Here is a 15,441-nt window from a genome sequence, read left to right as displayed (position 1 = left end):
TCAAATATGTCGGAATCTTGTTTAATGAATATTTATCACTATTACAAGATTAAACTTTGTTTCATCTGTTAGACTGCATACACACGTGCAATAATTGTCGTTGGAAAGGATCTTTCATGATCTTTTCCAATGACAAACTACTGCACGATGCATGAATGGGTGCTGTACATACAGCACCGTTCTGTACTATGGAGAGGGGAGGGGGGAGAACGATGGAGAGGCATCCTGCTGCGCGCTCCCCCCCTTTACTTTCATTAAGATCGTCCATCGTTTGTGGATCTGCCAGCAGGGTGATATGGACAACGGGTGCTGTACACGCCAGATTCTCGGCCGAGACGAGAACCATTGCAAGTGTGTTACGTAGCCTTAGGTATGCAATCATATATGGCCAGATGGTCAGCAAATCAGATATAGTGTAGCAGATATAATTGGCTTTGTGGAAGGTGGAACATGAATTTGCCATTGGTTTGTTTGCCTAACAGCTGAACTAAGTGACCTAATTGGATGGTAGTAGCAGGAACCAATACACCTAAAATGTTTTTTTTTTTCCCTTTTAGCTATATGTAATATTTTATTTATCAGATTTGCAAATTTAATGTAACTTTTGACTTTTAGTATTCAAAAGGTAAACACTTACCCTCAATCCAACAGCTACAGCTTCTGGAGCCGAGACAGACCTCTAGCAGGAGGATTCAAAAGAAAGGCAAAATAGTAACATTTTTGCCCATTTTCCTCTTTTCATTAGTTTAACAGTTTGTATCCACTGACCACTGCATGAGTACAGACTCTATAAAGGTTACTCCAGGTAAAACTGTTTTTCAGCTTTTTATAGTGGTTAAAGCATATCTAAACCAGAGAACAAAAATGTAATGATTATCAACTTGCTGGTCCTAAGTTGGGGATGGGTGCGTTCATTTTTTCCACCTTATGTTTACCTAGTAATCCAGAAAATAACACACTTCCTGATTTAGGATGGCTACACTTGCTGTTCTTTACTGGAGGGGGAAAGTGGCCGCACTCAGACTGAAGCCATTGTCGGTGGTACAAGATTTGTCTTAAACCATTGTCGAACAGCTTGGCTTGTTCAAGTAAGTTCTGGAATTACTGACTTACTGGTAGGAACAATAAGTAATACAGCCATTTACAGAGGGGACAGGTGAAAATCAATACTTTACACACACGATGCATGAACGAGCACTGTACATAAGCACCGTTCTACGTTGGGGAGATGGTAGGGTGATGAATGATGGAGCGACACCCCGCTGCGCTCTCTTCCTCTTCCATTATAAAAGTTCGTCATCAATAGCCCGTGGATCTGCCAGGGTGGTCGTTCCGAAGACGAGCGCTGTACACGCGCAAGATTCTTGTCCGATATCAGCCCTGAGCAGACAAGAACCATTGCATGTGTGTGTAGCCTAAGGGTTGGAACCTGTGTGCATATAACACCACATGGCATGTCCTGCTTTTCTTACTACAGGTTATAGATGTCAGAAAAACAGAAAGACTGCAAAAAAACAAACAAAAAAACACGAGATGGGCTCCAACGCTTCTGTTTAACCAAAGAGAACAACTTACAATGGATATTTTAAAATGATAAAACTAGTCCCAAACACTAATTATTTTAGTGGTGCATCATGGGTATAAATGGCCCAGGAGATTTTCATTTGTCCCACATGCAGGAGGTAATGAATTACTCTTTCCTCAATGTCTGAAATGTTTTCGTGGCAACATTAAATATATTTTAAAGTCCTAAAGGAGGAAATGTAACACATTAGGGTTACAGTTACATAGTTAAATCAAAAAATCCATGATTGCCTGCGCTGCTATCCATTTCTTTAAATGGACCAGAACATAGAAATGCATATATAGCACTGTGTTTCAGCAATTTACTGCAACATATTTTAAGGTTACATCAGGTATTTGTTTCAGTGCAGTGCCAGATGTTCCTGGTTATCGACCAATGTACCACATTTGGCCCAATATGGGTCCAACGCAACATTTTTTTGCAGTTCCCGGGGTTGGTAAACCACACTGCGGGTAACTGGATTTGGCTTTGGCTGCGACATAAATCTTTGGGCAACCACTGGGTCAAAATTGACTTGAGTTGCATTTGGGAAACATGACGCAATTTGCGCCAGCCACATTCAAAAAATGATGCAGATTGCCATGGCTCACCGTGTGAAATGATCGTTCGTGGTAAATGGTCTCTGAGGTTTGGCTGCTCATGAAATGTGTGACAGAAAACAGCTAGCAATGTGATTCAGCTGGAGCTAGACTGCATGGTAACAGAGGTACGATATACTTCAAATCTGTCGGAAATATCACTTCAGATCCTTCTCAGATTTCTGTCCCCTGCAGCTTTTTAGAGAAATCATTAAATATAAGCTCGGCAGCACAGTGTCATCCCCTCAATTAGGCAGAATGTGGGAAGGTGGCATCTTTCTGTGTGTACAAACAACAGAGTAAATATTGTAAGACAAGCCCATATACATAATTGCAACATTAAAAATGAATACAATCCATTGTAAAAATGAGTTCTTTGATTTGCAGTAATAAAAAAGGAGAAATAGGACACCTTGAGCAATACTTAAGATGGTTGCTATGGAAACAATGGGTTTTGACAAGCTAATAATCTTTTAAGCAGCCCACAGACATGTTCTAAAAATATCATCGCAACATAAAGTAAACAGGTAGTGTGTGTTGGAATGTTGGCTATTACTATCTTTGTTTTTACATGCTTCAGCTTTATGAATAATGATACCGTGCCAGTGGGGCTTAGCTGGCATCTCCATAGTTAAACATATCTGGTTGCTATTGGCAGCATAAGAGGTGGCACACCCAATTTGCAGTTTATATTTTACCAATAACAAAATTGCACTTGGCACTTTACTCTTTGTAAAATGTTTGCTTATGTGTGTCAGTGTTGTGCAGTTTTAACATAATTGTTGTTTGTGTGTGTGTCAGGGCTGCTCTTTGCTAAATAAGTGTGGTGCATGATCACTCTTTCAATGCCAGCCCTTCATTAGCGGATTACAGCTCAGCAATCAAGGCATCAGTGGGGTTGTGCCTGCATGCGCAACTAATCTACAGAAGGTGGTAGCAGGCAGCTGCAGAGGATGCTGCAATGCAGGGTGGGGGGATCAGGAATGGGAAGTCTTGTGGGGGAAGGGCTTCAGTCCAGGTATCAGTGCTGGGGAGAGACTGCACAGGCTGTGTTCTGTACTGTTAAAGGATATATATTCTGGGAGCATATTGCTGTATGATAGATTTATGTGCTCATTTTATTATAGTGTATAGATGACATGCTTCCCCTATTACATTTGTTCCAGAATTCTCATCTCTGACAATGTACCTTCCAGTTATTTGAATGTCTGTACTTATGACATACACGTTTTTTTCCCCTGATAGTCTGCATTTGTTAAACATTTTCATTTTAAAGCACTAATATTCCAAGCATGCAGTGAAGTTTGAGCTCTGAACATATAAATTGCTACATGCATCTTAAAACCCTGTAATAATGTATATTTTCATTTGACAACCATATGTGTAAGTTAAGTTGCTTTATTTCATAAAAATAACTATTTCAATACAGTCACATTTAAAGGGGATTTATTATTGTTTAAAAGTTCACCTATACTAGATTCCCACCCAAGACATCCCACCTTTACTATTTGTAATTTATCAGCTTCATGCCTGAAGATGTTGGCTCTTCTAACTGGGCAACATCTGAGCAAGCGATAGAAGGACCTTCAAATTCTCAGTACGATCCCGGCCTTGTATCTAACAATACCCAAGTCTCACTATTCTGAAAATTGAACAAGGGGCAAAGTCTTGAAAATAGTCTACAGAAGCATAGTGATTAACAGCATGTCAAATGTGCTGCATACGGCACCACAGATATTTCCTCTTCTTTCTAAATGTTGTGTGGTCAATCAGATGTAACTATTTGGCTGACCAAACGACATTCCACAGCGTTCCTACATGGTGGTGTGGCTGGTGTGGATAGCTACACAATGGATTTTTTTAATTGTTTGCGTCCAAAAGTAATGCTTATAATGTAAGCAAATTAATATGATTGTGTTACAAAATTTTCCTTGTTTAATTTTGGGTTTGGTTGGATTTTATTGTGAACACATTTTTGAAATGTGTTGTATAAAGCCCTTTGTTTGAACATGTGAAAATAATTATTTCATAAAGTAAAATGTGTGTGTGGATTGAAAAATCCCAATACGGTTATCACACACACCTAAGACCAAATAAAATGTGTTACAAAGTTTCACTCTGGTTGCCTAATACAATATTACTTAATATACATGATTTATAAAAGTGCAGAACACAGCATTACTCCACCCAGTTTGGCAATCATTTTACCCAATACTTGTGCACATTATCTAGAAAGTGACTTCATAGTGTGTGAAATGATTGTTGGATGGAGTGAAGTATCTGTATTTTGGAATATTTTCGGATGTCTGTTTATAGTCGAGTATCATTTTTTTTTTTTTTTTTTAATTGGACTGTAAAGATTTTCCCAATTCCTGTAATGGTAAGAAAATATCCAGATATACATAGTTTTGTGGGTTTTGTTTGACAGTGGGACAGGTATGATGGGTGTGAAAGATAACTGGACTGAAATAAAGTGTTTTTTTTTTTTTCTTACAGTCCATGCTGAAAAAATGGTGTATATCTTAGGCAAAATTGTCTTTTTTTTTTTTTTCTTTTTAATATTTTCTGTTATATGCATTCTTATTTGCTTTTCTTTTTCTTTCTACACCTTGTCCTTTTCTTCCCAATGGTCTATCACTGCCTCTCCGCAAACCCCTCTAACCATAGCTGGGTTTGTCAAGTCGCCTATGTCAGAAACTAAACTTACAGGGGATGCCTTTGAACTTTACTGTGATGTGGCGGGGATCCCCACACCGGAGATCCAATGGTGGTATGCTGAAGTCAACCGGGTTGAGTCTTTCAAACAGCTGTGGGACGGTGCAAGGAAGCGCCGGGTCAGCATAAATACAGCCTATGGCTCAAATGGGGTGAGTGTGCTGAGAATAACACGTCTGACACTGGAAGATTCCGGCACATATGAGTGCCGGGCAAGCAACGATGCCCGACGGAATGACCTGAGACAAAACCCATCCATAACTTGGATCCGAGCCCAGGCCACCGTAAGCGTCTTGCAGAGTGAGTCCACCCTTCTCCCGTATCGTAGTGGATTTTTAGTAGCTAGATGAAATCTAGTTAAAATTTGTGTGCCCCGTTTTCCTCACTAACCCACCACCTGAGATCCTTGGTAAACCATCTTGTTGTCTCGTCTTTTTTGACCCTTTGGTTCTTCCACCATACGTAGCCCTAGAAGCTTCCTTCAACCGCTACTTTCTTGTTTTAGGAATCAAAGAAGAAGTTGAATCTTGATGCCATGACAAACATACTCCAATTTTTGTGTATATCTGTCTTTTGCAGGTTTCATTCTTCTTTTACAATGGTTTTTGTAGATTTTTTTTGTGTATTGTCTTACATCCTAGATATAACTCATCTTTCTTTTAGCCTGAGGTGCAGCTCTTCAAATTTTCCACGTTCCAGTGACGGTACATCTGTTTTCTGTGTCTTGTGTTTTTGTGAATCGGTATCGAGTATAGCATCTAACTTGCCTTGTTCTGTCGTCGTTTTTAAAGCTGGTCTTTTTTGACTATTTCAAATGTTGTCAGGTGTGGTTCTGTGTATCTTCAGTCTAGTTATACCTATAATGAGTTCTGTAAGTGATACCGGTACTTGGGGTCTGTCGTATCTTTTTCTTTTCTCTTCTAATGTAACCCATATTGTTTTAGTTTAATATTGGTCTGCGTTTTGGTACCACTGTATCAACATTTCATTTAAAACCTAGTCTTAGGTGACTCTTCATTGTTTTATTCAGTGACCATTCTGGTGATGAGATTCTAAGCCTATTGTTCTTTTCATGTAAATTCTTCAGCTGCTGGGATGGTTTGAGAAGCAAATGAAGAAATACAGCTGTGTCTTTTTGCCTTTTGTTTTTTTTGTTTTTTTTTTTCTACAGGACAAATTTTCCTGTTTTTAAATTGATTGAAGGTCTTCCTCCCCCTCCTGCTATAATGCGACATATTGTATTCCCTTTCCATCTCACACTCTGCAGAAAGGTGAATGCTGAACTCTGAATGTAGTACGCTGCAGGAACAAGTGGCCAGAATATTAAGCAGCTTGTTCTGTGACTTGGCAGCTTGTTCTGTGTTTATATCCTGCAGCACAGTATGCCAGACAACCACCAGCACTTCTTGCATGAATAGGGCTGAGGCTTGTGCCCGAAGCTGATGGCGAAGTACACTCTCCTGGCTACAAGCTTTGTGTACACATACCAAGATCTTTAAATATTCCCTTGTAAGGCTGATTTATTCTGTATGCCCTCTTCTCTCTACATTCTGGAGCGCTACCAACTTTCACATAGTAAAACCACCACAATTAATTTTTTTTTGGATATGTGGTTTTCTATAACACTTTTTTTTTAATGAAATGTTTTGGTGGTTTACAGTTTACAGTATGCAAAGATAGTGTTTAAATAATTGAAAAAAAAATGCCAGGCTGCTGAAATTCATCACACTTTTTAAGCATTTAATAAAAAATAAAAAAAAAATTGTAAATTGCTATGCACCAATGCTTGACTCAAAGTCCACCCCTTCAGAGGATTAGATTGCACTACAAAACAGAGTGTTCATAGTTCACACAGGACAGGCAATAAAAATTGAAGCCACTCTTCTGCACTGAAAGTGCTGTTTTTTTCTTTTCTTTTTTCCTTAGTTTTATTTTGAAGAGCATTTTTGCTAAATTTCCTGTCACTGTGTTCTGCAGGCAGTGCATTTAATTTGTGCCCATATATCTTTGAGAATAAAGCAAATGTTACATACTGTACCTTTAGTGGAGTGTCTTGTACAAACCCCCACCTTTCCCTTGGGTGGCTGTGCATGTGTGGAAGAGCTGGCTTGGCACATTTCTAAATGTAAAACGATGATGAAAGATTGTCACCTTGTAGTGGCACACAGCTTTCATATTTGATCCGAACAATAGTCCATGTGCTATATCTTATGGCTGCCCTCCTATCAAGTTATAAACCAAATATATGCTTCTTATTAAGTTACCCAACCAATGGCATATCCAGTATTCTGAATATCCCTCAAATATTTGTAGGGTGCCATATGTACCTAGACTAAATGGATGTTGCAGTGTTTTTTCAGTCAGAAAGCAGTTAAACATTTGTTGCCATTGGGCTTCTAATTTTTATCTGATGACATACAAGTCACATCAGTCTGCTCAGATGTGTAGTTTACAATTAGCACGCCCAGTGCTGCCCTATGCTTTGCTGGTGCACCTTAGTAAAACCCAGTAACTAGAGGGGTATGTAGTTTGTTTTAGTTCAGGTACCCCTGGTTACCTTCCTAAATACATGATGGTAAAATATTTGGTTTCCACCTAAACCTGGCTTTATTTTGTGTATTTAATTTTGTTTTTAGTTTTTTTTTTTTTTTATGTCAAACTGCTTTTCCTAGGGGCAGGAATATAAATGGTGATAGAACTTGAATATATAAATAAGATCAAGTGAACAGTAATCACCACAAAGTGCCTGGCTGATATCTATACGCCTGAAGGGCTCTTTTTTCCCATTGGTATGTAAAGTTGGACCCCAGGTCTTCGGGAGCATGGGTCACCTAGAACCAGTAGTAAGAAGACATCTGTCCAGCCTTAGATCTGATGAGATGAATATGGTGCATGTGTAGTTAATCATTTGTTTTATTTTCAGTATAGAAAATAGATGGTGCTTTTTGTACAGGGAGTTTGTCAAAAAGTTGCTTTTTTTGTCACTGGTGCTACTAAAACTAAAAGTGCTTTTTTGTTCCCCCTTTAGGAAAATGGGATTGTTGCAAGCAATGATCACATTGGGCCAGTGTCAGGTTTTGCATAGTAACTATTTACTTTTACTCAATGCAACATACAGCCAAATGGAGATATCAAACTCTTTTCAAAAATAGGGCAGTTAACCTGTACTACATGTAACGCTGAAATGGTAAAATGAGGTAAATTAGGTTTGTAGATATAAACACATGAAGGTTTCATAGGATTATTAGGACTGTTTTTGTATGGAGACACTTTTTCTTAAGGAACCTATAAACACTGAATGGTTTCTCAGTTCAATCAAATTTGACCTAGAGGGAAATTAAATGTAGGCAGTTTTTGTCTACCCACCTAAGCTAGATGTTTGTGGTAGGTATTAATCATTATTTGTTGTTCTGGATCAGTACTTCGAAACTAGTATTTTTTAGAAGAGGTCACCAGTGGAAGACTTCATTTTTCGAAGTTCAGGGTGATGGTAAGGGCCATTGCAATGCAAGAACTTTAGAGCGTTCATTTTTATTCATCATTATTTGGAACCCAACACACTAAGCCAACAACTATACAATACAGAATACTGTAACACACCACTACTTGTTGTGATGCCCTGTGATAGATTTCAGGTGTGCCTAACACAAAACACATTGATGAAAAGTACTGCAACAAATATTTGGGTTTCCAATTCTTTTCCTACAACATCTGTGGCAATAATCTAAAACAAGTCCGTTTCCCTAAAATTGGCGTTAAATGAGTTTTTTCAAAGATACTTTTTTTACCTTACACCCGTACACTGAATACATTCTGATCATTTTCATGTAGACATTCAGAATTTGCATAGCACAGAAATTTACCTGCCATTATAAATCTGTGAAGACGCTGATCTCTATTTTGTAAACTTCTGTTTGCCATGTATTTTAAAATACGAGTTTACACTTGTTTTAAAGATGTGTCTGTTTTCATCTGAAAAAGCTGCATTATGACAGTAGCGCCCAGAAAAGCTGGAGCACTGCATTCACATAGAGCACAGAAGTCAGCATGTCCAGTGATTGGACATTTTAAATGTTAAACAATATAGCAAATGTAAATTCAACATTAGGTATTTTTTTTAGTTTTGTGCAATAATGGCAGGAATGAGAGGTCAATGCAAAGAAGCATTCCAAAAAAAAATAATAAATGCATATATTGCAATTTTTAGGGTTGTACATACCTGTACAGTTTATACTGTCAATTTGACAAAACCAAAAATTGCTGATGGGTTTAAAGTGCAGACAGAGATGCCTACACATTCCCCCAGCAACTTTGCAGTACCCCCTGCCTGCTTCCCTGGAATGCAAGGCTATTATGCCAGGAAACCTTCTGTCACTTCTGGGTAGTGTGGGAACTTACTAGGTGCCCCCTCCCCTAATCCCCAAAAACACATTACACCTCTTATGAGTCTTTCACTATGATGGGCTTCTTTGCTAGCCAATTCAAATTGTGCAAGGGGCAAAAATACAACCTGGAAATGCTAAAAGTATTGCCTGCCAGAATGGCCCTTGTTTTAGGGAAGTAGGGGTATTGAAAGTTACAGCATGCATAGAAACCTGAATGTTTGCACTTTAATCTATTAGCAGTTTTTTGTTTTGGTAAAAGAACAGAATGCCTTTAAATACATTATGAGAACGCAGGTGACGAAATTAACCAAGCTTTAATCAGTTTTTAATAAATAACCGTAATTACATGTTTTACATTTTTTTGCACCTTTTAATAAATTATAAGTTTTGGTTTATGGCATTTTGCCAAGTAAAATTGCCGCCCTGTCTACAGCATTTCTAATATGCAGCTGATCTTAAATATTCAGGCTTCTACCATTTAAACTTTGGTTTGTTTAATGGTAAAGCCTTCAAATCTACAGAACTAATATTCCGCATAAGAAGAGTAAATTTGAGTGTATGAGCTTTGAATTTTGGAGACTTGGTTGTATATTGTTCTATGTTGTCTTTTGACATATGTGTCTCCATTACATGTTTGTCAGTGTCGTTTATGTGTTGCGTGTTATTTTAAATGTGTACTTTGGAAAATGGTAATATATATATATTTATGTGAATGAATGTTATTTACCATGCACAGCATATTATTAACTATTTGCTTGTGAATAATAGCATTACTCATTACTACTGATGCATTACTCTTTTTAGGGCCATCTATCAATGCCAGTGAAGATGTTTTCATAAAGACTGGCCCCATTTTCTTACAGTGTAACCTCACCCAAAATGGAAGCCTTGGGTCGGTTAATGTCACCTACTGGACTAAGAATGGAGTGGAGATAGCGGACTCTAGGAAAAAAGATTCATCCATCATGGAATATAAGTAAGCATTTGATGGGCGTAGGGGATGTTTCAGTTTGAGTATAGATATGTGGATGGGCAAGCCTAAGCTGAACAAGCTAAGCAGTTAGACTGTCCAAATTGGTATTTCTCAATCAGGGTTCCTTCAGTGATTGCTAGGAGCTTATTGAACAATGATCAGATCAGTTATCTTTTAGCCTAGCTCTAAGGGGGTTATTTTACCTGATGACCAGTAATGTTCTGGGGGATGTGGTTATTTAATCATCAGTCATCTGTTTAATGACTCAAAATCAGTAGAAAGCAAATAAAATACAGAACACGTGGTTAATTGGTAGATTTGGTGTGAATATCAATGCAATTGTTTCGGTAAATCTGGTCAATATGAGTATGTACATTTATAAACTAAAAGGATCTTTTATGATGGATTTTTCTCATAAGTTAGACCTTGTAATGTGTGGGATTGCTATTCCTCTTTGGGTATAATTTCTTTGTATTTTCTTGCTGTAGAAGCTCTCAATGGTGCAATGCATAATGAAGAATAGGTGCACTGTTCAAAGATTTTAGCCAGGCTGCAGAACAAGTCAGACCACACAATATGGACTTGGCAAGCAGGATTGCATGTTCATGTGACAGTGTGGGAAAAAAAAAAACATTCTAAATGTTCATCTTTTAAAGGGAAACTTTTGGCACAGCTGTTGGCTGTGACTGCCAAATATGCCCATCCCTAAAACTGTTGTACTTATTCATGTTTGCTTTTGATGTGCACTACAGACATTTTTTTTGTTACTGCATTGTGTATATGTTTGTTGTAACTTCTTTGCATAATTTTGGCTACAGAGATGTATTACATTTATTTTCTTTTAATCTATTGTGATATAAACCATATCTGTATTACAACTGATCATATTTTTGTGCTTGTTTTGGTTATAGGATCGCCAAACCTAAAGCTGATGATTCAGGGGAATATTTGTGTGTATTTACTTTTTCCAACGGTTCTCCTTCAGTCAATGCAACCATTGAAGTGAAAGGTACTCATCCAAAAGACAAGTAACTTCATGTTATGAAAACTAAATTAATCAAATAATGCAGTTTGGTCAAATGTTCATAGACTTGAGTGATGCTTATTATCATACCCATCCAGCGAGATCAAGTGAGTTCCTCAAGGAAGACTCTCTTTAGAATTTCCAAATTTTATATTAAAGTTCCAAACGCTGCCCTTGTTCTTTGTTTCCTACCTGGATGACTTTCTGTGCTGTAATTCCTCCAGAGAGCTCCTTTTGTATCAAATTCAGCTTGTATGTAAACATTTTCACAGTTTGATTTGGCTGATGAGTCTGCAAATTGTGGAAATTCTTGACACTGGCCAGTATTTTTATTATGTTGGGAAAAACATCCCAATAAAACAATGAGTCCAGATATGTCCCTTTTTTGTCTCTTAAACTACATTATAACAGCTGCCTTTCGAGTCATGTTTTTGTCATTGCAGTAATCTTCAAATAGCAGTTCCTCTGTTCTGGGACAGAGTGGTCTCTAGACCACCATATACTATTCTCTCCAGAGGTACTTCAGTCTCTGGGTTTGACCCAACATTTCCATATATTTTCCAATAGTTCTCAGTATTTCTGACAAACTTTTAGAGTTCCTTAATTAAAATGCATTGTATAAAATTGCTTAACACAAAGAGCCCCAATTTCCAACCTAGAGGGTTAATGCATTCCTTGAAGTCTCCATCAGGACTTTTGCCAAGGTTTTATTCTAAAAACTAGATGCATAAAACTGCTGAACTTGTGTATGGTATATTTAGAAGGGTAGGTGAGCATTTAGGTTTCTATCAATTACCTTTCCTTGCCTGAATATATGCTGTATGACAGCATGGTATTCCACTTTCAACCAACCTTCCTACTGAAGACTGTTTTGAAATGTCATATGGTGCAGGAGGTATTCTTCCTGTGAAATTTCACTCTAAATGTCTGGTCTCTTTTCATTACGCCTCCTGAAGGGGGAAAATTTACAATTACTCCAATGATTTTTCGAGTATAGGCCAAAATCCCACCCCATATCATGTGTTGGTTCCGTACAAAGCTCTGAGAATTTAAGCAAGCGCTGGGCCTTATAAACCTCATTGTATGTTTTTATGTCTCATTTAAGTAGGAGGAGCAATTCCTTGGTTGGCTGTTGTGAAGGATCATGGAAACTAAATTATCCATAAATTTAATCCTGAATATTCACTGTTATTTTTTTATTTTCCAGCTGCTCCAGAAATCACTGGACATAAAAAGAGCGAGAACAAAAATGAAGGAGAAGACGCTATTTTATATTGTAAATGTGTAGGATACCCTCACCCAGATTGGGTTTGGTACAAGCTTGAAAATGAAGTGCCAAATGTAAGTACAACAATCTAAATGAAGACTCTGAAATGTATTTCTTTCTCTAAAAAACTGATGTTTGCATTTTAGTTTTTTACTGTTAGCATGTGATGATCCAGTTCAAAAGAATGCTGTGTCGATTTGTCTATGGTATTCAAAACAGTCGAAAATCTTTTAACGTTTATGATCTCTTAATAAAGCATTAAAGGGTAAAAAAAAGTAGATTCCTGTAATATACCCTATTCTATATTTAGGGGTAAAATAGGAGGCATATACACAACCAATCTTGTAATTTCATGTTAAAAATTACCTTTATTTTAAATCTGCAGTAAATGTATATAGATCAGCAATAGGATTCCCCCCCCTAAAAAAAAAAAGTGCGTCTATATACGTGTTACAGCTTAGGAAGTGGTGCTGAGAGGAATCACATAAGTTTTAACTATAAAAGAAGAGACACTGTGTGAATTAGAGCTGTTGTAACAAAACATTTAATTAAAACTAAATGCCATTCATCCATCTTAGAGCACAGGGATATGAGTAGGGGGCATAATGCTGGTTCTAGCTGCAGTAAAATCACACAAATTCCTTTGTTCTGTTTTATTTTAAATCTGCTATCTAACTTAGAGACTGCACCAGGCTATAGACCTAATTATTTCTAGCTTTTTACTTTTTCACATGTCAATAGAAATGTGATCTGAAGTGTATGTAGCATGTCTAGCAGTAAGTTTATTTTCCCACATCCCATGTTTCAATCATTTATTTAAATATTAACACAATGACCCAGGTCAGGTTTGGTATAAAATGTTCACAGGACTCGGACTTCAACTTTTATTGTTATATCATTATTGTTTTTAACTCTGCATTGCACCATGAAAGCTTCAGTGAGCAGTTTTTTTTAAAAAAAAAACTCATAACATCACAATTAGCTGTATTTCTTATGAGGGATTTCAGAATGACATTTTAAATGTGTATGAAAACTCTAAATTTTATCTGCAGTTTTAAAACTGTTAAGCTACGTACACACTTCCAATTATTATCGTTGGAAGACGAACGATCCTGCACGATATCTACGAATGATCGTATAGCACCGATCCTGCACATAGAGATAACGACACGATCGTTCGTAGATATTGTACACACAATAGATACGATCGTTTGAGCGATAGAGGAACTATGTGCACGACAGGAAAGTGAATGAACGTTCGTTCATTACGCATGCTCAGACCATGGACGATCAACGAACGACCGTACACACGAACGATGTTCAACGATCGTCGTCCGATCCGCCGGTCCGGTCGTTCGTTTCCAACGACTTTCCTCGTTCGTCGGCGTCGTTGGTTACTTTTTTACGAACGATTTTTTGCCCCATCGATCGTTCGTTTTGAACGATAAAAATTGGAAGTGTGTACGCACCTTTAATCTGCTAGACAACATTTCTTGGTCTGTTGAACTTATGTTTACTCTCTGTGTACCAAGAAGATCTCCCCTTATGTTATAGTAAGCTCTCAAAAACTAGAGAAGATAAGCTTTCATGGGTAAACCTGGGTGATCCAGCAAATCTGGAAGGGATCTGGTTCAGGACTGAAAACCATTGCCAACGAGTACCATTCCAGGTTTTCTGGGTCACTCAGGTTCTCCCATATTTGTCTATCTTCGCCTGTTTTAAGGAGCTCCAATAAATCAGGCCCAGCATGTAGTGAGCTTTGTGTATCTCCAATTTGCACCGTTACTGTGCGCCGTCTTTGTGTATACATTCCTAGGGGAGCAAAAAAAAAAAAAAAAGACCTGGATTATTAGTGCTGAGGTGCTATGCTGCTGTCCTGGCAAGATACAAGTAGCAGGCAGAAGTTGGCTAGCATTACCCCAAAATTCACAGACCAGTTAGCATGGACTTGTATATTACTTCCTATTACCTGGTCAATAAAATATTTTTTTACATTTTGCAGATGCTAAATAATGATAGTGGACGCATATTTATCTCCAGCAAAGAAAACTACACTGAGCTTAAAATAATACAGCTGGACATCAACGAGGACCCTGGTGTGTACACATGTAATGCTGCAAATTTAGTAGGCAACACAACAAGCCGCATCATCTTGAGAGTACGCAGTCGATTGGCTCCATTGTGGCCCTTCCTTGGCATTGTAGCCGAAATTGTCATCTTGGCGGTCATCATTGTTGTGTATGAGAAGCGCAAAAGACCAGACGAGGTTCCAGATGGTAAGAGAAGGGGAAAAGGCAAAGTGGGATTTTATTATATGTCTAATCTTATGCTACGGCAAAAAGTTATTGAAATGGCATCGGACAGAACTGCATGTTTGACCTACACCAAGAGTATTGTTTAGTAACAACCGAATCAAATATATGTTTGACTACATGTTACACTAAGGGTGTATAGCATTTTTTTATTTTCATCATGTGTCACAGTTGTTGACATTGTATTGGCATTTCTCATAAGCTTTTATGAAATGTGAGGAGTTAGACTCAAAGACATAGAAGCATGCATTAAAGCAGGTTTAAATTTTTTTTAGTGCATGCCAACACTGCTGTAACTACGGGAATGCGGCTGTTGCTGTCCTGAAGGACACTTCTCACCCTAATATGGTTTACATCAATTAAGAGTCAGTTTACATCTTCCACACAGCATCCTATGAATATTAAAAGAAAAGGTGCTGTTTTAGAAGTGATGTATGATGACTTAAAAATGCTGCTCATTACGATCACGTGTCCGGTCCCTGAACCATTCAAGGCTTCAACATTTTTACCTATGCATCACTTAACTAATGAAAATATTTCCATAGAGCATTTTTGCTCAGATTAATACATTGTCTTTTTCCGATTCCTTTGTGCAGTACATA

The 15,441-nt window shown here is 37.8% G+C and overlaps 1 protein-coding gene across 1 annotated transcript in view; it reads left to right on the top strand.

Moving 5' to 3' along the window:
• Positions 1–15,441, top strand: part of NPTN (neuroplastin) — a 37,612-nt gene that overhangs the window by 11,683 nt on the left and 10,488 nt on the right. The window contains exons 2-6 of the mRNA XM_072402129.1: positions 4,831–5,178; positions 10,068–10,239; positions 11,148–11,245; positions 12,468–12,601; positions 14,530–14,803. Of these exons, the coding sequence (XP_072258230.1) occupies positions 4,831–5,178; positions 10,068–10,239; positions 11,148–11,245; positions 12,468–12,601; positions 14,530–14,803 (1,026 nt within the window). The remainder of the gene's footprint in view (positions 1–4,830; positions 5,179–10,067; positions 10,240–11,147; positions 11,246–12,467; positions 12,602–14,529; positions 14,804–15,441) is intronic.

This window comes from Pyxicephalus adspersus, chromosome 2, assembly GCF_032062135.1.
Source record: "Pyxicephalus adspersus chromosome 2, UCB_Pads_2.0, whole genome shotgun sequence".
Classification (NCBI taxonomy): Eukaryota; Metazoa; Chordata; class Amphibia; order Anura; family Pyxicephalidae; genus Pyxicephalus; species Pyxicephalus adspersus.
This window is presented reverse-complemented; position numbering and strand designations above follow the sequence as displayed.